The 26,238-nt window shown below is 37.7% G+C and overlaps 1 protein-coding gene across 1 annotated transcript; it reads left to right on the forward strand.

The window, feature by feature from the left end:
• Positions 1 to 7,342: 7,342 nt before the first annotated feature.
• LOC141601606 (uncharacterized) lies at positions 7,343 to 10,787 on the forward strand. Its single transcript, XM_074421900.1, has 6 exons — positions 7,343 to 7,490; positions 8,631 to 9,144; positions 9,220 to 9,453; positions 9,527 to 9,726; positions 9,931 to 10,660; positions 10,709 to 10,787. Exons 1-6 carry the CDS (start codon positions 7,343 to 7,345, stop codon positions 10,785 to 10,787), a joined length of 1,905 nt encoding a protein of 634 aa, XP_074278001.1.
• Positions 10,788 to 26,238: the final 15,451 nt, after the last annotated feature.

Genomic DNA, 26,238 nt, shown 5'->3' on the forward strand with positions numbered 1-26,238 from the left:
TGAGTGGATGTTTTGGAAGCAATAATGGAAGACCACGAGCTCACAGAGGAAGAAGATGAGATGATCATAAGCCTGGCTAACAAGAATTTGGTAAACACTTGCTATACCATTGAAGCCGATTCTCGCCTATGTCTTTGTAGAGGTAAAGGTACTGGAGCGTAAGCCACTTCCTCCTAATCTTAAGTATGTCTTTTTAGATGATACGGAGCAATACCCAGCTATTGTTAGTGCTAAGCTTGACGATAACCAGACTTTACTCGCTTTGATGTGTGTACTTAAGAAAAACAGGAAAGCTTTAGGTTACTCTTTGGATGATATTAAGGGCATCAGCCCTGAAATTTGTATGCACAGAATTGAGCTGGAGGAGGGTCACAAGCCTTACAGACAAGGTCAGTGAAAGCTGAATCCGAAGATACAGGATGTTGTCATGGCTGAGGTGATGAAATTACTCGATGCAGGTATTATTTATACAGTTGGCAACTCCAAGTGGGTTAGCCCAGTTCAAGTAGTCCCGAAGAAAGGAGGGACCACTGTGGTACAAAATGAGAAAAATGAATTAATACCAACTCGAGTTGTAACAGGTTGGCGGATGTGCATTGACTACGTACGCTTAAATGCCGCCACAAAGAAAGACCATTTCCCCCTCCCTTTTGTTGACCAGATGACCGAAAGACTAGCCTCTAATAAATTTTTCTGTTTCCTAGACGGATATTCAGGGTTCTTTCAGATCCCTATTCCTCCGGATGATCAGAGTAAGACCACATTTACCTGTCCACAGGGTGTTTTTGCATACCGTAGAATGCCTTTCGGATTGTGTGACGCCCCAGCTACCTTTCAGAGGTGCATGATGGGGATTTTTTCTGATTATATAGAGCATATTATGGAGGTATTTATGGTTGACTTCTCAGTTTATGGTAATGACTTTTATCGTTGTTTAGCTAACCTTGATAAAGTCATGCAGCGTTGTATTGATGTTAATCTTGTTTTAAACTGGGAAAAATGTCAGTTCATGGTCAATGAGGGAGTTGTGTTGGGACATTTGATTTCTGATAAGGGCATACATGTTGATAAAGAAAAAGTGCAAGTGATTGAGCAACTGCCTCCTCCTATGAATGTTAAAAGAGTGAGGAGTTTCCTTGGCCATGCTGGTTTTTATCGGCGGTTCATTAAGGACTTTTCGAAAATTGCTAAACCACTTACACAATTGCTTCTTAAGGATGCTGTTTTTGAGTTTACTGATGAATGCCTTTTAGCTTTTAACAGGTTAAAGGAGGCTCTAGTTTCTGCGCCAATCATTCAAATTACTTTGATTGGGACCTCCCATTCGAGATTATGTGTGATGCCAGCGATTATGCGAATGGTGCAGTTTTAGGACAGCGGAAAAATAAAGTTTTGAATGCCATATATTATGCGAGTCGAACTCTGGATGAGGCTCAAGTTAATTATTACACAACTGAGAAGGAGTTTCTAGCTGTAGTTTTTGCCTTAGATAAATTTCGGTCTTATTTGTTTGGTTCTAAGGTTATTGTTTATACTGACCATGGAGCGCTAAAGACTCTCTTTCTTAAGAAGGATGCTAAGCCGAGGCTTTTGAGGTGGATACTCCTTTTGCAGGAGTTTGATTTGGAGATTAAAGATAAGAAAGGTGCAGAGAATGTGGTGGCTGACCACTTATCTCGTCTGCAGCTGACAGAAAGGGAAGATTCGTTACCCATTAATGATTCTTTTCTTGATAAGAGTCTGTTAGGTATTACTAATTCGGGGTCTTATCCACCTCTGTGGTTTGCTGATTATGCTAATTTTGCAGTGGCAGGTAAAATACCACCCAAGCTTTCATGGCGTGCGAAAGAAGCGGTTCACTTATGATGCTAGACAATACTTTTGGGATGATCCATTTGTTTTGAAGGAATGTGCAGACGGTCTTATCCGGAGATGTGTGCCTCAATGGGAGGTCAAGGATATCCTAGAAGCTTTCCACTCTTCTGCCTATGGTGGTCACCATGGTCCGTCCCGGACTGTGGCTAAGGTACTCCAATCTGGTTTTTATTGGCCAACTTTGCATGCAGATAGTCGGAATTTTGTTGCTGAGTGCGATGCTTGTCAAAGATCGGGGAATATTTCAAAGAGACATGAGATGCCACAGGTAGGCATTCTAGAGGTTGAGATTTTTGATGTCTGGGGCATTGATTATCAAGGACCCTTTCCGAGCAGTCAAGGTAATAAATATATCCTCGTAGCCGTAGATTATGTGTCCAAATGGGTAGAAGTTGTTGCTACCCCTCATTGCGATGCAAAAGCCGTGATTAAGCTGTTTAAAAAAGATAATCTTCCCTCGTTTTGGTGTCCCTAGGGTTGTCATTAGCGACGGAGGCATGCATTTTAAAGAAAAACAACTTTGTGCTATGTTGACTAAATTCGGTGTCCAACATCGTAGAGGTTTGGGGTATCATCCCCAAACTAGTGGTCAAGTTGAGATTTCTAACCGAGAATTGAAAGAAATGTTAGCTAAAGTTGTTTCTAAATCACGGAAAGATTGGAGTCTTAAGTTGGATGATGTCTTGTGGGCTTATAGGACCGCGTTTAAAACGCCAATTGGGATGTCACCGTTCTGATTGATTTATGGTAAAACATGTCATTTGCCTGTTGAATTAGAACGTAAATCTTGGTGAGCTATTTGTGATTTGAATTTAGATCCTAACCTCTCTCGTGAGAAACGTATGACGCAGTTGAATGAGTTAGAGGAATTTAGGTCACTTTGCCTATGATAATGCTAGGATCTACAAGGAGAAGACGAAGCGATGGCATGACAAGAGGATCATCAAGCGCGAGTTCAATGTCGGTGATAAGGTACTCCTTTTTAATGCTCGTATCCGTTTATTTCCTGGTAAGCTGAAATTCAGGTGGAGTGGCCCTTATACGGTCACAGCAGTTATAAAATTCGGATCAGTTGAATTGGAAACCTCATCTGGAGACCGATTCAAAGTGAATGGTCAATACGTGAAACATTATCACGGTGCAGATGAATTTGTTGGGCATGTCGAAGTACTATACTTTGACCCACTTTTAGAAGCTGCAAATTGAGGTAAGAAGGTCGTGCGGGACCTCTTAAACCAGCGCTAACCGGGAGGCAACCCGGCTTGTAATTTTTATGTAATTAGGAACTTTACAGTTTTATTTAATTAATTTGCATTAGGAGTTTTAGATTTATTTTATTTTAGTTAGCAACTACTGTTATGGGAAGACGTGCGCCTTTGCGAGTGTTGCAGGTAATTATTTTATGCAAAGTGCGTAGGGTGATTTGCTGGATGTTTATGAGAGAAAGACGGGAAATTGAAATTGAAAAAAGCAATTTTAACGTAATTGAGCTTAATTGCCGATTTGCAATGATCGATCGACCAGAAATTTGATCGATCGATCAAGGAAAAAGTCGAGTCATTAAAGGGAAGACTGGTCGATCGACTGGGTTTGATAGTCGATCGACCACAGCGCGTCATCAGTGGTGAAAAATATAGGGAAGTCTTATTTCATTTTCTTCATTCATTCATTCAATTGAACGAAAAAAAAAAGAGAGAAAAAAAACCCTAGTTCTTCCCTATTGCGATTTTTCTTGCTAATCTCCCCTTTAATTTCGATTTTTCTTGCTCAAATCTCCAATATCTCATCAAAGGTACGTCTCTAATCATCTTTTGGTCCTTTAAATTCGATTTTTGCTTAATTTTAATGCCCAAATTTCGAGCAATCTCACATTGTTTCGAAAAAATCGATTTGGGGAAAATCGATTTGGGGCTAATTTCTTTGTCGAATTTGTGCTTTAATGGTATTTGCTATCCTATTCCTTTGATTTTCGAGCCATCTTAGCAACTAGGAGAGTAAATTTCGTTTTCCCCAATTTTTATAAACCCTAATTTTTCCGTCTGAATTTTAGGGTTTACGTGTTTTAATGTTCGGGTTTGGGGAAATCTAATTGTACTTGCTAAGTTTTGTAGGAATCATAAATGACGAAAGGGAAGGCAGTGGACCGTGGGCAGACAAGCAGTCAAGGAGCATCTAAACGGTCGCGGGTTCCGCCGCCAATGGTCGAGTTAACAACGGATAGTCTACCTGGCTATCCGCAGGTGATTTTCTCTTCCTCTAGTCAGAGAGCTAAATTCCTCACTTTGGTCGAAAAAATGAAAGTTCAAGCAACCCGTTTTATGCATAAACCAACTTTAGAAAAACTAGGGTGTCTTGAATCCGCTGTTTCTCTGCTAAATGGGACAGGGATGTCAGGATTGGTGGACATGGCTGAGTTCACTTTCCGTATTCTAACCCTTGAGTTTTTCTCTTCTTTTGCTTTCGACCAGGCTTCTTTTGAAGCTAATAAAAGTAGCTCATGTATCTCTTTTCGGCTGTTTAATGTTACTTACTCCTTGACATTAGCTGAGTTTGTTGGTTATTTGGGTCTTTGTTTCGAGGGTAACACCTCGGAATCTTCTGATGTGCACAAGGTAATGTGGTCGTGCATATCCGACCTGGACACCCCTAAGAGGAAGGGCACTTCCGTCCACTTACCCCTTTTTCGTTACTTCTTCCGGCTGATGGGCAACACCATCTTTGGCCGCAAAGAGTCAAATAATGTTAATACAATTGAATTGTCTATCTTGGCAGGCTACCTGAACATCGAGAGTCGGGTAGCCCGTATTTATAACATCGCTTATTTGACTGCCTCTCACTTTAACACTATAAGTGAGGGTACCTCTTTGACCACTATTGTCTGTGGTGGGCTGGTGACTCGTATAGCCCACCGTCTGGTTCCTGTCTTTCCTCGAGAGGAGGCTCCTCTCGACCCTCATGCACGCTTCATGGACCTTGACTACGTCAAGTCCGTGAAGTGGGTCGACACTCGGGGTCGGTGGAATATTGATTCTTTGATTTGCGACCCCATTCCTATCCTTGGCCTCCCTCCTATTTTGCCCCTTACTACTGTTTTGGGGGTGACTCGACCGCCTTTGCCTAGCTATAGGCTCCCTATTAGGGCAGGCACCACTACTGCTTCCACCTCGAGAGGAGCTCGTGCCTCCTCTTCACAGGTCCCTTCCTCCTCCACTCCTACTTCTGGGCCGGATTTCCCGGCCACTTTTCGACCACCTGCACCTATTGTTATCCCTGCGGTCATGGACCAAAGGGCGGTTTCACGTGTGTTGGGTGATTTGTGCAGGAGTTTTGATAAGCACAGGATGGACATGGATCTTGCCATGTACCCGGTTTACGAGGAGTTTGCACGGACAGGGATGCTTCCACGGGGTCCCTAGACCCACCCGTCTTTCTTTGTCCCCCCGGTGGGCGGATATCCTCCACATGCTACGACGTCTACTCCTGCTGCTGCTGCTCCTGAGAAGGAAGAGGAGGACGACTCAGGGTCAGATGAGGCGAGCGGTTCTGAGTACGAGCCAGAGGAGGACTAGTAGCAGCTGTCTGCCTCCCCTTTTTGTTGGCTGGTTTGGGGAGGCCGTTTTAGTGAGTTTCCGTTTCTTTTTCATTAGTTTCCATTTCTTCTGTAGATGTTTATATTCTTCCCGATCTTGTTGTTGCTGCTGTTGAGTTTGCTGCTGAGCACAATGAGGGCATTGTGCGTTTTGGTTTGGGGAGGGTATATGCATATGTCTATCACATTTTCATTTGTTATTTATTGCATTTCTGTTCCACGTTTATTGCATTTCAGTTTGCATTTGTTTTCAAAAAAAAAAAAAAAAATTTAAAAATTTTAAAAATTCAAAAATATCACGTTTACTTTAGCATGTAGGTCGAGTCGGAATGGATGGATTTCAATGATAAAATAGCTTCACGTATTGTCTCATTGCCTTTCCTTGCACTTTTAATGTCGTTGAGTATGTCACTTGCATAGTCTACGAGTTTTTGTTGGAATTTTACTAAACGAATAGACTTGACTCAATATTGGCAAACTACTTCAAATTTCTAAGGATAGAGCTTATTTAAACTGGTGTCATTTATGACCGGTTTCATGTAGGAATGAGAGTAGTTACTCCTCGTAAGGCGTGTCACATAAATTTGCATAAACTTGAATTTTATCTGCTTAATACCTGTATGCATTTGGTTTTGCGGTTTGCTGACACATGTGGAAGAGGTTCCCCTTTTCTCATTCTGCCCATAGGCCCCACGAAAGGCAAATTTGCCCTTTTTGTCCCATAAACTACATTCCAAGTTTAGCCACCCTAGCCGAGCTAGTAAAGGTAGTTATTCGGGAATATTATTTTGCGATTTGGTTTTTATTATCTCGTGTGAGAAATGCATCAGTTTTGGTGATATGTTGGGAAATGAGGGAAAGTTTGAATTGAAAAAAAGAAAAAAAAAAAAAGAGAAGTAGAACTAAACTGAGCAGAGGAGGTTCAGGTCAACAAGGGTTGTCGATCGACTGCATCACATGGTCGATCGACTGCCAGATCAGTTTTGAGAAAAAGAAAGAAAATGAAAGAAAAGAAAAAAGGAAATCACATGATTAGAATGATTTTCGGATGGTGATTTTTATTCCCATGTTGCTATTCATATTATTTGGGGAATTATTATTATTTTGGGAGATTGTGAGATTTGTGCTTTTAGTAGCACCGTTTTGATTTTCTCTCGAGTACGAAGTTGGGAAATGTTCAGAAATTTGGTATTTAGAAGTTGCTTGCTCGGCTTTATCTCCTCTTATCCAAATTTATTTTAGCCCCTTCTTACCCGTAGCCTCACAATTCCAAAATCGCCTCGGCATGTGTCATGGTTATTAAATGGTTGGAATGCATATGTACGGTTGTAGAGATATTATTCATGTTAGATTGCAGGCATGTTTTTATGGGTCGTAGTTAGGTGAGAGACTTGTTTCGTTCATTCTTCTATCTTGCACAATTAAATTCTCACCCTATTCTTATTTTGAGTGAATGAGCGACCCGTGAGAGTCCGATATACACGAGTCTTGCAAGGTCGAAAGTTTGGTAAATTCTTGAACATGTTCAACTCGTTTGCGCTTGACAAAATACTTTGATATTATTTGTTGCATTAAATTGGTTGGGCATGATAATACGTTCTTGTTTTGAGAAAGAAATCCGTTCCAATAGGTGTTTAGATTGAGTCTTAGTGCTTGCTTGGGGACAAGCAAGGTTTGGTTTGGGGAGATTTGATACGTGCATATTATATACACTTTATTAGCGTTTTTGGCACGTATTTCTATGCGTAATTATTAGCTTTAAGCTATTATTTCTCCCGAAAAGGTTTACTTTGTATTTCCTATGTCATTATTGTAGGAATGACCGGAAGTAAGCTAAATCGAGCCTTTATCTGTTCCCGGGGGCATTTTATGGAAACTATGAAGTTAGAAGCTCGGAACTTGATCGCCTCGGATTACGTGCATGAAGATTGGAGGGCTGGAATTTGCTACAGCATTACTGGTCTATCGACCAGATACCTTAGTCTATCGACCGTGGAGTTCAGTAGAAGAAACAGTGTTGCGCACTGTACTGGGTGGTCGATCGACCGTGCCACTTGGTCGATCGACCAGGTCTCGAAGTTGTGATTTCTTTTAAGCATTTGTCTTTTGAAAGCCCACTTGTAATTTATCTTATGGGCAGAACGTTTATCAGTAGTACGTAACAAATAATTTAGGCTATGCTTTTCATTAGTGAACAACTGAAGTTTTAGATCTAGTTTTTGGGAACGAAGAAGTAGAGACTACAGATTTCAATCAATTATTTTGTTCATCAAATCCTTTAGTAAGCTTTAATTCAATTTCAATCTTCACTTATTCTTGTTTCAATCTTCACTTATTCTTGTTTATTTTAATTCTAGTTTCTACCAATTTATATTTAAGCAATTTAATTTTAGTCCTTTAGTTTTAATTCCAATTCAATCATGTCAATTTTATTCCATTTCTTTAATTTTGCAATTGTCATATTCTTAATCATGCGTAGCTAAATTCCTATGCTGGGAATTAGGGAATCCATGGCATCATAAGTTGATTTTATTTAGTCTAGGTTGAACCCGTACCGGTCTTATTTACTTTTGTGAGATTTTACCCCTTTGCTAGATTAAGAGATTAGCAGAAATAGATTTATCATAAGTAATTGGAAAGACTAGTGGAGCGAAAGCAATCTAGTTTCATTCTAGAGTGAAAGAAGACCGAGAGGCTTAGTTTGAATAGGGACTTAGAGGACCTATTTGACATCCTGAGACGGTATTGGATAGACCTTGACTTTACCTGACTGACCCTTAAGCCATGGTGAACCGGAGTTCCTAGCTGCTTTTTAATATCTTATTTAATCTTCACTTAAGTTCCAGTAATTATTTTAGAATCAACCAACCAAAACTCCCCCCCCCCCCCCCCCCCCCCAATAATTGTTACTTCAATAGATTAAAAATAGCAAAAAGAATTGATCTTGTCTCTCCGTGGTTCGACCCTTACTATCACTAGCTATAGTTTTAGTTTGGTTTATAAATTTAACTTTGATACAAAACGACGGTATCAAATTTTGGCGTCGTTGCCGGGGACACGGTGTAATTCTGTTTGCTTTATTTTTAGTTTATTTTTCTTGTCTCAGGGAACTTTGGTTCCTTGAGGCCGTTGCTTATCTTTTCCTTCTAGTTTTGCTTGTGTACAGTTAGAAGAAGATTTCGAGAGGACGACTTGAGTACTCCCGATTTTGCTACAATCATGCCAACAATATATGATCATTCTCAGCCAAAGGTACAAGATATTCCTCAGGGATTTAGCCTCCCTGTTCCTACACAGGGGACTTTTGACATCCGCCCCTCTCACATCTCTTTAGTGGAGCGGAACCTGTTTGGGGGATTACCAGATGAAGATCCTGGGAAGCATATGGAGATCTTCACGGATTATTGCTGTTCCATATCCGTACCGGCTGGAGTGACCCAAGATGAAGTAAAGGAGACATTATTTCTATACTCCTTGAAAGATTCTGCGCGTGAATGGTACCGCTACCTTGATAAGGTAGCAGCTGGAGTTACAAACTGGACATCCCTAGCTTTGGCTTTCTACAAAAGATATTATCCGCCTGTGAAAACCAATGCTTTGAGAAGTCAAATTACAAATTTCCAGCAAGGACCCGATGAGGAATTACACGAAGCATGGGTCCGTTTCAAGAAATTAGTTCGGTCTGTTCCTTACCACGGTTTTCAGCAATGGTACCTTTGCAATTAATTTTATAATGCCTTGTACGATGACTACAGAGTCATCCTTGATGCGGCTGCAAATGGTAGGTTCCAAAACAATGTGGAGTCTAATAAAGGTTGGAACACTATTGAGGAGATGGCAGTTCATAGAGCTGAATATGGGAGTTCGCGTGGAAATTCGCGAAAGCTAAGTGATGAAATGAGTGCCGTTGTGACACTCATAGCTTCTATTAATACCCGGCTCGAAAAGCTCGAGACTTCTAAGGCTTCCGAGAAGAAAATTGAAATTATGTTCATAACTCAGATGAGACCGCGGAATTGATAGAAATAATCCGAGCTCTTTTGGTTCAAGTCACAAAAATAGAAGAAGCTGGGATTCTGCAAGGAATTTCGAGAAGCAGTTGGAGATCTTAGCGGCTAACCAAATCGCTAATTCTTCAAGCAATCGTGAGGTTCCTATCGAGACACTTAATGCAATTCACCTCCGCAGTGGTCTCTCATATGACGGTCCTGATAAGCCAAGAAAAGACTCGGAAAATGATGAAAAGTCAGATTTAAATGCAGGTGCGAAAACGAACTCTACTGCCAGTGCCAGTGGTCGATCGACCAACAACATCAGTCGATCGACCAAAATTCCTGACGAGAAAGTTTCTGACCAGAAACTATTCGAACCCAGTGCACTTGGTCGATCGACCGAGCCCCATGGTCGATCGACTGGGTCTCTAGTGCTGAACGAAAATCCGTCAATTGAATTGCAACATACCTCAGCCAGTGACGATTTGACGGAGATTTTAAACATTCGGAAGACGAAAATTGTCGACCCTACGACAAGTGTTGCAGTCCCGTATCCGGAGCGTTTAAAGAATACAAAGTTGGAGCATAAGTTCGGTAAGTTTTTGGAGATCGTCAAGAACCTTGAGGTAACCATTCCTTTCACTGACTTAATTACCCAGGTACCTTCTTACACTAAGTTTATTAATGACATTTTGACTCGTAAGAAGAATTTTAATGATGTTGGTACTATTGCTTTCACGGAGGAGTGTAATGTTCTTTCACGAAGTAACATACCACCTAAATTAAAAGACCCGGGTAGTTTTTCGATTCCATGTACTATAGGTAACCATGAATTTGGGAAAGCCCTTTGTGATCTAGGGGCCAGTGTCAGTGTTATGCCATACTCTGTGTGTGAAAAGTTGAATATAGGTAACCTTAAGGTGACCAATATGACCCTTCAGATGGCAGATAGATCGATTCAGAGACCCTTAGGAATTTTAGAAGATGTACCCGTTCGAGTGGGTAAGTTCTTTATTCTTGTCGATTTCGTCGTTTTAGACATTGCTGAGGATAGTCAGATACCTATTATCTTAGGTAGACCATTTTTACATACGGCTGGGGCCGTGATAGATGTCAAACGCGGAGTCTTGAGCTTGGAGGTAGGGGATGACATAATTGAGTTCAGTCTTGCTCGAACTATAACTGAACCTGCTGATGATGATACGTGTTATTCTGTTGATATTGTTGACAGGGCTGTTAATTGTAACTGGAGGGAATCCTTAGCCAAGGATCCTTTAGCTGATTTAACTAGTTTAGATGAGTGTGCGATTAATCCAAATGGATTGCTTTGAGTGGATGTTTTGGAAGTAGTAATGGAAGACCACGAGCTCACAGAGGAAGAAGATGAGATGATCATAAGCCTGGCTAACAAGAATTTGGTAAACACTTGTTATACCATTGAAGCTGATTCTGCCTATGCTGTAGAGGTAAAGGTGCCAGAGCGTAAGCCACTTCCTCCTAATCTTAAGTATGTCTTTTTAGATGATACGGAGCAATACCCAGCTATTGTTAGTGCTAAGCTTGACGATAACCAGCTTTCTGCTTTGACGTGTGTACTTCAGAAAAACAGTAAAGCTTTAGGTTACTCTTTGGATGATATTAAGGGCATCAGCCCTGACATTTGTATGCACAGAATTGAGCTGGAGGAGGGTCACAAGCCTTACAGACAAGGTCAGTGAAAGCTGAATCCAAAGATGCAGGATGTTGTCATGGTTGAGGTGATGAAATTACTCGATGCAGGTATTATTTATACAGTTGGCAACTCCAAGTGGGTTAGCCCAGTTCAGGTAGTCCCGAAGAAAGGAGGGACCACTGTGGTACAAAATGAGAAAAATTAATTAATACCAACTCGAGTTGTAACAGGTTGGCGGATGTGCATTGACTACAGACAGTTAAATGCCGCCACAAAGAAAGACCATTTCCCCCTCCCTTTTGTTGACCAGATGACCGAAAGACTAGCCTCTAATAAATTTTTCTGTTTCCTAGACGGATATTCAGGGTTCTTTCAGATCCCTATTCATCCGGATGATCAGAGTAAGACCACATTTACCTGTCCACAGGGTGTTTTTGCATACCGTAGAATGCCTTTCCGATTGTGTAACGCCCCATCTACCTTTCAGAGGTGCATGATGGGGATTTTTTCTGATTATATAGAGAATATTATGGAGGTATTTATGGATGACTTCTCAGTTTATGGTAATGACTTTGATCGTTGTTTAGCTAAACTTGATAAAGTCATGCAGCGTTGTATTGATGTTAATCTTGTTTTTAACTGGGAAAAATGTCAGTTCATGGTCAATGAGGGAGTTGTGTTGGGACATTTGATTTCTGATAAGGGCATACATGTTGATAAAGAGAAAGTGCAAGTGATTGAGCAACTGCCTCCTCCTATGAATGTTAAAGGAGTGAGGAGTTTCCTTGGCCATGCTGGTTTTTATCGGCGGTTCATTAAGGACTTTTCGAAAATTGCTAAACCACTTACACAATTGCTTCTTAAGGATGCTGTTTTTGTGTTTACTGATGAATGCCTTTTAGCTTTTAACAGGTTAAAGGAGGCTCTAGTTTCTGCGCCAATCATTCAAATTACTGATTGGGACCTCCCATTCGAGATTATGTGTGATGCCAGCGATTATGCGATTGGTGCGATTTTAGGACAAATGCGGAAAAATAAAGTTTTGAATGCCATATATTATGCGAGCCGAACTCTGGATGAGGCTCAAGTTAATTATTACACAACTGAGAAGGAGTTTCTAGCTGTAGTTTTTGCCTTAGATAAATTTCGGTCTTATTTGTTGGGTTCTAAGGTTATTGTTTATACCGACCATGCAAAATAAGAAGACTCTCTTTCTTAAGAAGGATGCGAAGCCGAGGCTTTTGAGGTGGATACTCCTTTTGCAGGAGTTTGATTTGGAGATTAAAGATAAGAAAGGTGCAGAGAATGTGGTGGCTGACCACTTATCTCGTCTGCAGCTGACAGAAAGGGAAGATTCGTTACCCATTAATGATTCTTTTCCTGTTGAGAGTCTGTTAGCTATTACTAATTCGGGGTCTTATCCACCTCCATGGTTTGCTGATTATGTTAATTTTGCAGTGACAGGTAAAATACCACCCAAGCTTTCATGGCAGCAGAAGAAGCGGTTCGCTTATGATGCTAGACAATACTTTTGGGATGATCCATTTGTTTTCAAGGAATGTGCAGACGGTCTTATCCGGAGATGTGTGCCTCAATGGGAGGTCAAGGATATCCTAGAAGCTTGACGCACTTCTGCCTATGGTGGTCACCATGGTCCGTCCTGGACTGTGGCTAAGGTACTCCAATCTGGTTTCTATTGGCCAACTTTGCATGCAGATAGTCGGAATTTTGTTGCTGAGTGCGATGCTTGTCAAAGATCGGGGAATATTTCAAAGAGACATGAGATTGTTGGGAAATGTGTCCTCAACAATAGTGCGATCATATGATTTAAATATCATTATTAAATCTCATTTTAAGAATACAATTGGGATGTAATATTGTTACTATCAACTGGTCAACATATATCGGTAATGATTGGCTGACTAGAGTTTGACATTACTTGTCGTGTGACGGTGGTGATCGATTGACCCCTAGGTCATACCTATAGGGCAATACTCTTAATTGATCTTTAATTAATCGTATAATGTTACGAGTTAATTAAATTACTTGAAAAATTGACGGATGATTTTGGAAGTAAAATTTACGTATCAAATTGAAATGCGATTAAATGAGATACGGTCTGAGTAATCGAACTGTATCATTACTCGGATGAAATTATTGTTTACAGAAACAATTAAATTTGAATGAATTATTATAAATACAATATGTTGTGATTTATAATTGGTAAAATTTTGGTACAAGTAATTATGAAATTACTAAGTCGATTTTTGTATATGACGTATTTTTATTAATACGTTGATTTTTAATATGTTAAAATACATAACAAATTTATGTCACATATGACATGTGACATATTGACAATTGACAAAAATAAAATGGATTCCATTTTATCCTTAGTGGACCGAAATATGGGAGTGATTAACAAATTGTATTGTGTTAATTAAGATTAGTGGGATTCATCATTATTTCCCATATAGGCTTGCATGCCTAGAGTCTTTTGTGTAAGAGCACAAAGGCCATGCATAGGCCAATTCTTACCACCCTACCCTATTCTTCCTTGGATAGAACAAGGGATTCTTTTGCTTATTATTATTATTATTCACCATATGAAGGGTGGGTGATAAGATAATTATTCATTCTTTTACAACATAAGTTTTAGAAAGAGAAAATAAATAATCTTCCATCTCCTCTTCTCCTACACGGTTTGAGGAGCAAGACCAAAATGTTTTTGGGCCATTTTTCTACTAAGATTAATATTATACTAGCTCAAATAATATTAATTAGATTAAGAGTTAGCTTTGGGTATTATTCCTAAGGAGAGATCCTACACTTGGATCTTGTTCTTCCATTAAAGGAAAGCTCAAGAACAAAAGAAAAAGAGATTTCTTTTGTGCCCAATAAAACCGAATACTCATTGTAAGAACATGATTTCTTCCCTTTGTTATATTGTTTGCATGCATAAAATCCGTATTTAATTTTATGACAAATTAATTTTGACATATAAGAGTATGTTAGTATGTATATAAATCTACATTTCCTTCAATCGGTATCATGAGCCACGGTTGTTTGCATGCAAATTGGTTAAAAGTTTTTCCAAGTTATAAGAATAACAAATAAAACTTGTAAAATTTGTGTTATTATGAGATATCACGAAATTAATCCATGCATGTTAATATTTCTGGTCCAAAAATGTTTTAGGATATTTTGGTTAATTTTTCGGATTTTTATTGTTCATATTTTACAATAATGGCATTTAAATGTGATTTTATGAGTAAAAATGTCATTTTTGGTCTAAAATTAGCTATACTTCGAATTTTAAGTTGATTTTTGGATATGTTGTCACATATATTATTTTCAGATAACCTGTAATTTTTCATAATTTTTGGACTTGTTATGCTCGAAAAATGAATTTCTCATTATTAAATTCGGATTTAAGTGAAAAATAGGTTAATATGAGTTAAATTTCGAATCTGGTCATAGAAAATTAATATGTTGTCACATGCAATTTTACAAGATGTTTGTAAAATAATTGGCTATAAAGAAGTCTTTTTGCATGATTTATGAATTTTTGAAGAAAAATAGCATAAATAGTGACATTATTAGTGAAAATTAATAAAACATAATCTATGACTTAGGAAAAACGTCTAATGTTGCATTTTATTATCTTTTTCAGATATAAAATTGAAAAGTTAGTGAAAATAATTTTTCCATGTTTTTTATGATTATTTTATTAAAAATCGATAAACCGCAACATTGTTTTTCCTAAAATTTTTCAAATTTTTAACCTAAGATTTTGAACATTATGAGTGTCATGGAATTTTTCCAGAATGTTCATGAATTTAAATTTTGAATTTTGAATTTATTTGAAATTTTTTGATTTATTTGAAGTTTAATAGCTCTTTTTTGTAATTTTGGTCCATTTATGAACAATTTTGTAAATATGAGTTAATTATGGTCAATTTATTAGTGAAGACTATATTTTGAGTCCTAAGAGGTTAGGGTAATTAACTTATGCATAAATATGAGTTTATGTATTTTTGTGATTATAAAATGTTGAAATCACGCAAATCCGTAAAAACCGAGTAATATACGATATTGGCTAATTAAAGGCGATTTAGCATAAAAATTGAGCATGTTCATACATATTATAATGCTGCATTTTCTTTATGATTGTCATAATTTTAATTTATGTAATTTTGAATTATGTAATTTTACTTAGTATGGCCTTAGATTTAATTGGTATTTCCCGAAATGTATGGGAATATCGATTCGGTTGTAATTTTTATTGTGATCTCGTATCACCGTTTTGTAATTTAATAGATTTATTTTATTTTAGTTACAAATGTATAATAGGAAATTATGTAATTTGTTATGTAATTTTATTCATTCCGGAGTACCCAAAGACGGATTTCTTCAAGAATGGCGATACATAAAGACGGTGTTACCTCGAGATGCGTGAAACAACCGAAGTTCAAGGGACCAATGGAGTTGGTTTCCGAATATATAATAGATAAATAGTTTTCTATTTTAGGAAAGGCCATACTAGGATTTATTTATCTTTTATGCTTGCATTTTATTTTATGTCACATGCATCGCTAAATCGCCATAACTAAAACATGCATCCTTATTTTATCGAGTTTATCGACCGTGTCAATTAAAATTATCGTAGTTCACCGCTTTAGTTCACTTAAAACGTGATAGATAATAAATTGACATGACCTCTCGCTAAAATAAACAATTGAGACTTAGCCTTACCAAAAATTAGAAACCCATGAAGTACCAGTTTCGCAAGGGAGTTGAGCCGGCTTTACCGTAAGACAAACCTTGTTACGTTGGTGAAGTGGGGTGATAAATGTCTATCCACCGAATTTATGTTAATGAAGGGTATTTCGGCACACCGTGCCCTAAGTTGATATGAGTTTGGATCATGGACACATTTATTCGAAATTTGGGTTGAACTCAACGAAAGTATTCACGACGTATTTCCGAATGTGTTTCGGGCTAGAGATAAATATTAATGTAATTTTATCGATCAAGAGTTCTAAAAGTAGAATCGATTAAAGAGTTAGTCCACCGAGTTATATTAATAAAGGGTATTTCGGCACACCGTGCCCCAAGTTAATATAAATTTGGATCTTGGAATCATTTATCATAGTTGGGTAGAGGTCACTATGTAAATGCTTTACTTGTTATTTACAAGTGTTATTATAACGATAAATGTTTTATTTTCACTATTCCGTTATTATATTGTTCTATTTCTTTACCACAATTCATATACGATATCATTTCGATTTTTCAAAATCTCCATTAAAACATCGTAACTAAAGACAAATTTGAATTTTACTCCTAAAACCTCAAATGAACCATTGCTAAGGATCTCTTGTAAAGAGTATAGGTTGAAGTTATTCATTATCAAACAGGTTTTTGATTCTTGACTAACACATCTACTTACAATGGATTGTTTTTCATATACTTCATTGAATTAAGTATCTTGAAGCGATAAATTATTTTGGTAATTAGATTTGTTGGAATTCGTAATTGACCAAAATATCGCAACCACTTCAATGAAAATTTTAAGACTAAAACGAACAAATGAAGAGTAATCTTCATGAATTCAATTTTGCTTCTCAAAGCAAAGACTCATTGAAATGAGTGGGAGCATTCTCTTAAACCGTTAAGATGAGAATGAGGTTCAAGAAGTAAAGATTATAATGGAATTGATACAAGGTAATGTTAAGAGTAAAGTCATTGAGGAATGACGATACTAAACCTATCAATCCCGACCAATAAAGTTTCCATTGTCTTAAATGTTGGACACAAGAAAGGAAACTGCCCCAAATTATTGAAGAATCAACAAGTTAGTTGTGGGACATCTAATGGGACTTTCTTCTTTAAATGTTTATTTGATTAAACATAAATTTTGCTAGTACCACTTCACTCAAATATTAGAAACCAGTGGAGGTTTTCATCATTGTACTTGATACATAGGATGATTAGAATATGACGACTAGCAACAATGAAGTCAAGAGATAGAGTCATTGTGTACTAAATCTAGTTTTCGGGTTTGGAGTTGTACTTAATTGTGACTATTAAGTACATAAACTCTAAATAAGAATACAAACTTGTTAAGATACAAAAGAGGTTTCACTTTTGTGACCTTATACACCACGATTTGATGTATGGCTAGCCCATTATCAAGGTGTTTATATTCTAAACCAAACTAGAATGATATATCATGAAGATGATGCAAGACTCAAATTGGTAACCCAAGATTAAACCTTAAATTTTGGAATGATGAACGCAAAGAGTTATCGAGTACTCTTGAAACCATTAGATTGTTAATGGTATATGCGTATCTTGTATTCAAAGCAAGATATCTCGTGCCTTTTGGTTGAAAAGGAGATCGAGGTTATAAATCATCAATCCAAAATAGGTTGATCATCATCTTTTACCAACGATTTAAGTTGACAATAGTGTGTTCACTTAATAAGGTAAATAGAGAAATCTTTGAAGAAGTTCAAGAGTTCAAGGAATCACGATTTAGTCGTGATGGGACTATCAAAGTGAAGACTTTGATATAAGCCAAAGGAAATGTGATATAGTATCACAAGTTAATCTCTCTAAGCACGCATTATGAAATAATGTGTGGATGGATAAGAAATCAAACGCTATTCGATAAGGTTTGGACTTCGATCAAGTTACTTTGAGTTACTTGATCCTTTTGGGGATTTTATCATTTTTGTCTAAATTATTTTTCCACTAAATCGAATCATATGAGATATGAAATGGTAAGGGTACCATATTTGTAAGTTTTCACAAGAAACAAATGCTCATTTTTCCCTTGCAATTATCACGAGCACGACGGGTTTGCGGCTCATGAAGCTGTCTTTCTAAAATACAAGTTTATTTTAGAAGACAGAGTGGGAGAAATTATTCAAGAGCCACAAAGAATGCCACAAAGAATGTTATGTCGCAAGAAACTGCTCTTCTTGGCTACATGAGACGTTTTGTGTGAGACATTGTTTCTTCAAAAACCTAGGAGGTTAAATTCGTCACTTGTTAAAAATGATGAATTCATGCTACTTTTAAGAAAGTAAAGAGCTTATAACTTACAAAAGAAATTGTTTGATTCAAGTTAATTACTTCTAGAAAGTAATTAACATATGACTTACATAAGAGTGCTTAAGTCACAACTCAATACAAGGCTTAGAGCCATGAAAATCCAAAACATAAGGGCTTGATTAGTGACAAAGGGTTTTGCACTAATAAAGAGATATTTCAAAGCAAGATTGGTGGCAAAGGGTTTTGCACTAGTTGAAATGCTTAAGTCTATTTGGATCTTCTTGGGGATTATATATATCATTATGAGATATATAGCGAGTGAATCTAAAACCCACTTCTTCAATAGAAAGAATGTATTCAATACATGTCATGAGTTTTATAGATTCTTGCAATCCTAAGATAATGTGAAACTTAAGAGAGAATCTTAAGTAGGACATCAATGAGTTGGAATCAACATTTCGATCATGTGATAAAACATTTCTCGATAAGTCGAGAAGTTGTGTTTATACATGAAGTTTAGTGGGAGTTACGGAATTTTTAATTAGTCCGATATGTGGATGACATATTGATCATTGAGAATGATTTAAGACTTTTGGAGTATTAAAATACATCTTGAATATCCGGATTTATGAAGATAAATCCACATGATATTAGCGTCAATAAGAAGTCTTATGTTGATAAGATTCATGACTAGTTCAATTAAATTGAACATATTTGATTGATTCCATTTGCTTCCGCTGCCGGATCAATTAAATGAGTAAAGATGTATAACACTTCATATACTTTGAGTATGATGAATTGTTTTCAAAATCGAATTTAAGTAATCTTTACCAAGTAAGCTATAAAGATTACCCTTAAAGTGCTTGCAGAAGCATTAAGGCTATGATGCAAAGTGTTTATGATGCAATATTGTGTAAGGGTGTTACACAAGTGACAATTGACAATTGAGATTGCGCATGGTTTCCGACAAAACCATAATCAAAACACATTAGGATGGTTAAGATACCATTGTGGCAATGTTAATTAAGAAGTAGATTTTCTAGAATCGTTCTAGGCAATAAAGAACAATGAGAGATATTTATAACGGAAATTGAGGACACTTGCAATCATGAGATGTGCAAGAAGGATGAGTCCCGCACACTGTGAAAACAGTGGGAGCTATTCTTAGGCTAGAGGGCCCATGTCTTGATTGGATCTCGACACGTACTCAGAAAGTTTTGTAATGCAAATGTATACATTACAAAGGAAAACGAGTATGTAGTAAGGTTGAGTAAGGTACAAGAAATTGATAAAACCTACTAACCAAAGCCTTCTCAAAGGCTAAACATGATGAGTCATGTCATTTCAATTGAATTGAAATGAACAACTACGTGCAAGATCAAATTAGATTATAGAACATGAAATAGTAATCAGGCATTGACTATTCATGTGTGATAATCGCATTTGTCGTTCGAGTTTTATTTTAAAACTCTTTTATTATACTTTGTTACATCCAAACGGGTTGTAGAGACAACGTTGAACCCCGTTAAAGTGAACACGGATTAGCATTGTATTCGCCCATAGTCACTTGTATGAGGTGACGTCTCGAAGTGACTAGAGTGTGATGCGATTGATGGCAAGTTCAAGTGCCATACAGTCATGTGAGATGACTAGTCGATCACATAGGCAGATGTTAGGAACACCTTGTCGGGCCTTATGACCGCTTATAGAGTTCTGGCAAATTTATATAGCCTGGTCGTGGCGAGAGCTGCTATAATATTCTAATGAGTCGATTATTTTGACTAAAGACTATTCACCTAAGATGGCACAGTTTCAGATTAACTTTGATTTGTGTTACTACGACCTTCGTAAATGGGGTCAAATGGGCATATTTTGGGTTATGATGGTCTGTGGCTAGTCGAAGGAATGAGTGCGATAGAATTGTCCATCCCCTTGTCGGGTTAAAACAATATCTCGGGGCCATTCGAGGAGTAATGAATCGAAATGCGTGGCCACGCTCGGAAAGTATCTATGATAGATAAGTCCGGTCAATCGCTTATTCTCCGGATCGAGGAAACCACTCTTGATATGATCACTTGCAAGTACGACCTGAAAGACACCTTGCATTGAGTGGGAGATAGTAATAGGACAAGAGAATTGGTGACGCACACTTGTCGAGGACAAGTGGGAGATTGTTGGGAAATGTGTCCTCAACAATAGTGCGATCATATGATTTAAATATCATTATTAAATCTCATTTTAAGAATACAATTGGGAAGTAATATTGTTACTATCAACTGGTCAACATATATCGGTAATGATTGGTCGACTAGAGTTTGACATTACTTGTCGTGTGACGGTGGTGATCGATTGACCCCTAGGTCATACCTATAGGGCAATACTCTTAATTGATCTTTAATTAATCGTATAATGTTACGAGTTAATTAAATTACTTGAAAAATTGACGGATGATTTTGGAAGTAAAATTTACGTATCAAATTGAAATGCGATTAAATGAGATACGGTCTGAGTAATCGAACTGTATCATTACTCGGATGAAATTATTGTTTACAGAAACAATTAAATTTGAATGAATTATTATAAATACAATATGTTGTGATTTATAATTGGTAAAATTTTGGTACAAGTAATTATGAAATTACTAAGTCGATTTTTGTATATGACGTATTTTTATTAATACGTTGATTTTTAATATGTTAAAAATACATAACAAATTTATGTCACATATGACATGTGACATATTGACAATTGACAAAAATAAAATGGATTCCATTTTATCCTTAGTGGACCGAAATATGGGAGTGATTAGTCAAAGTATAGTACTTCGACCTGCCCAACAAATTCGTCTGCACCGTGATAGTGTTTCACGTATTGACCATTCACTTTGAATCGGTCTCCAGATGAGGTTTCCAATTCAACTGATCCGAATTTTGTAACTGCTGTGACCGTATAAGGGCCACTCCACCTGGATTTCAGCTTACTAGGAAATAAACGGATACGAGCATTAAAAAGGAGTACCTTATCACCGACATTGAACTCGCGCTTGATGATCCTCTTGTCATGCCATCGCTTCGTCTTCTCCTTGTAGATCCTAGCATTATCATAGGCCAGCAGCCTAAATTCCTCTAACTCATTCATTTGCATCATACGTTTCTCACGAGAGAGGTTAGGATCTAAATTCAAATCACAAATAGCCCACCAAGATTTACGTTCTAATTCAACAGGCAAATGACATGTTTTACCATAAATCAATCGGAACGGTGACATCCCAATTGGCGTTTTAAACGCGGTCCTATAAGCCCACAAGACATCATCCAACTTAAGACTCCAATCTTTCCGTGATTTAGAAACAACTTTAGATAACATTTCTTTCAATTCTCGGTTAGAAATCTCAACTTGACCACTAGTTTGGGGATGATACCCCAAACCTCTACGATGTTGGACACCGAATTTAGTCAACATAGCACAAAGTTGTTTTTCTTTAAAATGCATGCCTCCATCGCTAATGACAACCCTAGGGACACTAAAACGAGAGAAGATTATCTTTTTAAACAGCTTAATCACGGCTTTTGCATCGCAATGAGGGGTAGCAACAACTTCTACCCATTTGGACACATAATCTACGGCTACGAGGATATATTTATTACCTAGACTGCTCGGAAAGGGTCCTTGATAATCAATGCCCCAGACATCAAAAATCTCAACCTCTAGAATGCCTACCTGTGGCATCTCTGAAGGAAATGTAGATTCATATACATACTAACATACTCTTATATGTCAAAATTAATTTGTCATAAAATTAAATACGGATTTTATGCATGCAAACAATATAACAAAGGGAAGAAATCATGTTCTTACAATGAGTATTCGGTTTTATTGGGCACAAAAGAAATCTCCTTTTCTTTTGTTCTTGAGCTTTCCTTTAATGGAAGAACAAGATCCAAGTGTAGGATCTCTCCTTAGGAATAATACCCAAAGCTAACTCTTAATCTAATTAATATTATTTGAGCTAGTATAATATTAATCTTAGTAGAAAAATGACCCAAAAACATTTTGGTCTTGCTCCTCAAACCGTGTAGGAGAAGAGGAGATGGAAGATTATTTATTTTCTCTTTCTAAAACTTATGTTGTAAAAGAATGAATAATTATCTTATCACCCACCCTTCATATGGTGAATAATAATAATAATAAGCAAAAGAATCCCTTGTTCTATCCAAGGAAGAACCGGGTAGGGTGGTAAGAATTGGCCTATGCATGGCCTTTGTGCTCTTACACAAAAGACTCTAGGCATGCAAGCCTATATGGGAAATAATGATGAATCCCACTAATCTTAATTAACACAATACAATTTCTGTAATATTACACAAAAACACGAAAGTAGACGGAAATAGGGGAAATAGTAGCTTAAACTACACAAATGAGCTCTGAAATGCGTGTAAAATAGGGTGTAAAACATCATATAAAAGACACGCATCAAACTTCCCCAAACCAAACCCTTGCTTGTCCCCAAGCAAGAACTAGACTCGACCTTAAAACCTAATGGAACGAGTTCAATCTCAGAGCGAAATGCAAACCGAATAGCCTAAACCAGTTTAATGCAACAACTAACAATCAATTAGCGATATGAATCATGCAAACGAGTTATGTAGTCGTAAAAAAAACTGCTGAACCATCAACTATAGAGACTTATCATTATGGACTCTCACGGGTCGCTCATATCACACATAAGCACAGGTGAATATATGTAAAAGATAGAAAGAATTCATTTTGTAATGACACTCACCTAACTACGACCTATAAGAACATGCCTGCAGTCTAATATGAAAATAATCTCTACAACCGTACATACGCATTCCAACCAAACAAATGACCATGACACAAGCCGAGGTAAATATGGATATGTGAGGTATGGGCAGGAAGGGCTAAGATAAATTTGGATAAAAACAGAGTTAAAAGCCAAGCTAGTAACAAAGGGAACCAAATTATAACAACATCCAACTTCTTGCTCAAGATTTCAATCGAAACGGTGCTAATAGTAAGCACGAATCTCACAATATCCACAATTAGTCAACTCCTCATAAGATACAAATACAACATGGGAGCAAAAATCGCCATTTAACAAGACTTTGAATTATGCGATTTTGATTTTTTTTTTTCTTTCGCTACTGCAGCAAGCAGTCGATCGACCAAGTGGGACGGTCGATCGACTGATCCTCTTTTTTTTTTTCTCGAATCATTTTTTTCTTTCTTTCTTTTTTTTTTCTTTTTGTCCTTTTCATCTTCCCAACATCATCTCAAAATGAGCATTAGCTACCAAAAACGAAATAACAATCCAAAGAACATAAACTACTAGCTTGACAAGGGCAGGCTAAATGTAGGATGTAGTAACGGGACAAAAAGGCTATTTTGGCAGTGTGGAGCTTATGGGCAAAATGAATAAAGGGGTGACCTCTTCCACATGTGTCAACTAACCACGAACCCGAATGCATACAGGTATTAAGCAGATTAAGTTCATATTTATGCATATTGATGTAACATGTCTCACAAGGAGTACTACTCACATTCTTAGATAAACCGGTCATGAATGTCACCAGTTATAGGCTCTAAACCTCAGAAATATAAGTAGTTTGCCAAAAATCTAAGTCAAGTTTACAGTTCAGCAAGAAATTTAACGAAAACTCGTAGATTATGCATATATGATTCTACTAATAACATGTCAATTAGCAAGGCTTAGGCATAAACAGATGCAAATGCAATGTCATCACTGAAATACTACCGTTCCGACTCAACCTATATGCTAAAATAAACTTGCAATTTTTGAATTTTTGAAATTTTTAAATTTTTTGCTTTTTTTGAATTTTCTGTATATTTAAGAAAAATGAAATAACATATGCAAACTGAAGTGCAATAAACGTGAAACAAAAATGCAATAAAACATGTGAATGCAATGCAAAACCCTTCCCCAAACCAAATCACACAATGTCCCCATTGTGCAAAATCATGTAATGAAATAAAAGGGAAACGGGAATTTGCGATAAATTAACTAAATAAGACATGAAGTTTAAACTCGGAAACTCACAAGACTTTAAGCGCAGCAAAAGGAAACCTCCCCAAACCAGCGTGAGCTAGGAGGTTTCAGTAGCCAGCAGTGCTACCATAGGTACCTGAAAGGACAGAAAATACCGTGCATTATTCCGAGAAAACAATTTAAGAAACACAAAATTATGTGCAAAATAAGGAAACGGAAGAAAACAGAAATGAATCGGAGAATAAAGTGGAGAAAAGACTCCCTCAACTCCGCAAATCGACCAAACACAGTAGGGGAAATAGTCGTGAGCAGGTGCAGCAGCGGGGCACGGTCGATCGACCATAGCAGCCAGTCGATCGACTAGGGGTGACAAGAACAGAAGCTCCTGTAGCTGCGGCACAGTCGATCGACCACCAATGCCAGTCGATCGACTGAAATACCTGCTGTAAGTTTCTAATTTCTTCGATTGAGCTCAATAAATTGAGCTAATATGGTCTACGAACCTGCAAATACACATAATAACGTGCCCAAAATTGCGCAAAACCCAAATGTAAAGTCTAAAGTCTTTAAATCCTAAGCAAACTTATTAAAGTGAAGTCTCGCGCAAACCAAAACAATAAAAAGTCTAACAAAAGCAATAAAATGTCTTTTAGAAAAGTCTTAATCAACTAATAGTTGATCAAGAATGGCCACGGAATGGCCCACTTGCTCGGCTTCTGGCTACAAGAAGTAGCCTCTACAGTGCTCATCTCCTCAGCGGAAATCCTATCAATTCCAATATCCGCAGAACTCAACGGATCAGCATCTCTAACATCTTCCCAATCAATGACCTCGTCTGGCTTATCAAAATCCAAATCGGATTCCGTCACCCTGACTGGCTCCTCATCAGGCTCCTCATCAGTTGCATAGCTCAGACACCCTAGGCCGCCTCTTTGAATGATTGGCTCCTTCACAACTGGAGCAACATGCGGCTCTTCCTTCCCCAAACCGTTTCCTGCAATATCTAAAACAGAAGAATCTTCCTCCCATTTGCTCCCAATCTGGGGCGGAGGTGTTATAGCAGAAACAGGCATAGGGGTAGGCATATCAGAAAGCACAAAATAAGATTTCTTTTCAGAAATCGTATTACAAGTGACTGGCCACATAGGATCTTTCTTCTTAGTGGTTTGGGCAAAAATAATGGACTGTTTCCCTACTTTAAAGGTCAATGTCCCTGAGCCAACATCTATAACTACACCAGCAGTGTGCAGAAATGGTCTACCTAAAATGATAGGAATGTGAGCATCCTCGGGTATATCTAGTACAACGAAGTCAATTGGGAAAAACAACTTTCCTATTTGCACAGGAATATCCTCTAAGACTCCTATAGGTGGACCGCAACGATCGACATCCGTGCACTGTCATGTTAGTAATCGCAAACCTAGTCAATTTCAATTTCTTAGCAAGACTCAAAGGCATAACGCTAATACTGGCCCCTAGGTCACACAAGGCCTTCTCAATTGAGAAGGTACCAATATTACAAGGAACAGAAAAGCTACCAGGGTCAGCTAACTTATGTGGAGCAAAGTGTGAGTCAAATAGGAACATGACTCCTCGCTTAGTGCGACAGATTGCACAAGATCAAGTGACTTCTTTTTAGACAAAAGATGCTTCATAAACTTCGTGTAAGCAGGCACTTGATTAACTAATTCAAGGAAAGGAACTTGCACATTTAAACTACGAATAACATTTTCAAATTTGTTAAACGATACCTATTCCTTTGTCGGCACCAATCTCTCTCGGATAAGGGGTCAAAGAAGCAACTTAGCCCTCTCCTCTAAGTCTCTCATACCGGCATCGGTGGACTTAGGCTGAAAATCCACTACCTTTTTCCTTGTTGTAGCTCGAACCTTCTTCGACCGTCTCGAATAAACCATTGACCGTCATGGGGTCATACTTTGGAACCGGATCGACTCATCAAGCATTTGGATCTTGCCTCAATAATTTCGGAGTCGTCGTACTTCCGAAATAAGTGGTCCAT

This window comes from Silene latifolia, chromosome 9 (genome assembly GCF_048544455.1).
Source record: "Silene latifolia isolate original U9 population chromosome 9, ASM4854445v1, whole genome shotgun sequence".
NCBI classification, from domain to species: Eukaryota; Viridiplantae; Streptophyta; class Magnoliopsida; order Caryophyllales; family Caryophyllaceae; genus Silene; species Silene latifolia.

Bases quoted from the DNA above. Each gene is read 5' to 3' on its own strand.
- LOC141601606 (XM_074421900.1), top strand. From the start codon at position 7,343: ATGAAGTTAGAAGCTCGGAACTTGATCGCCTCGGATTACGTGCATGAA. The intron at 9,145-9,219 runs GTCTGTTCCTTA...CGATGACTACAG, and splicing joins CGTTTCAAGAAATTAGTTCG to AGTCATCCTTGATGCGGCTG. The intron at 9,727-9,930 runs GTGCGAAAACGA...AACATACCTCAG, and splicing joins AAAGTCAGATTTAAATGCAG to CCAGTGACGATTTGACGGAG.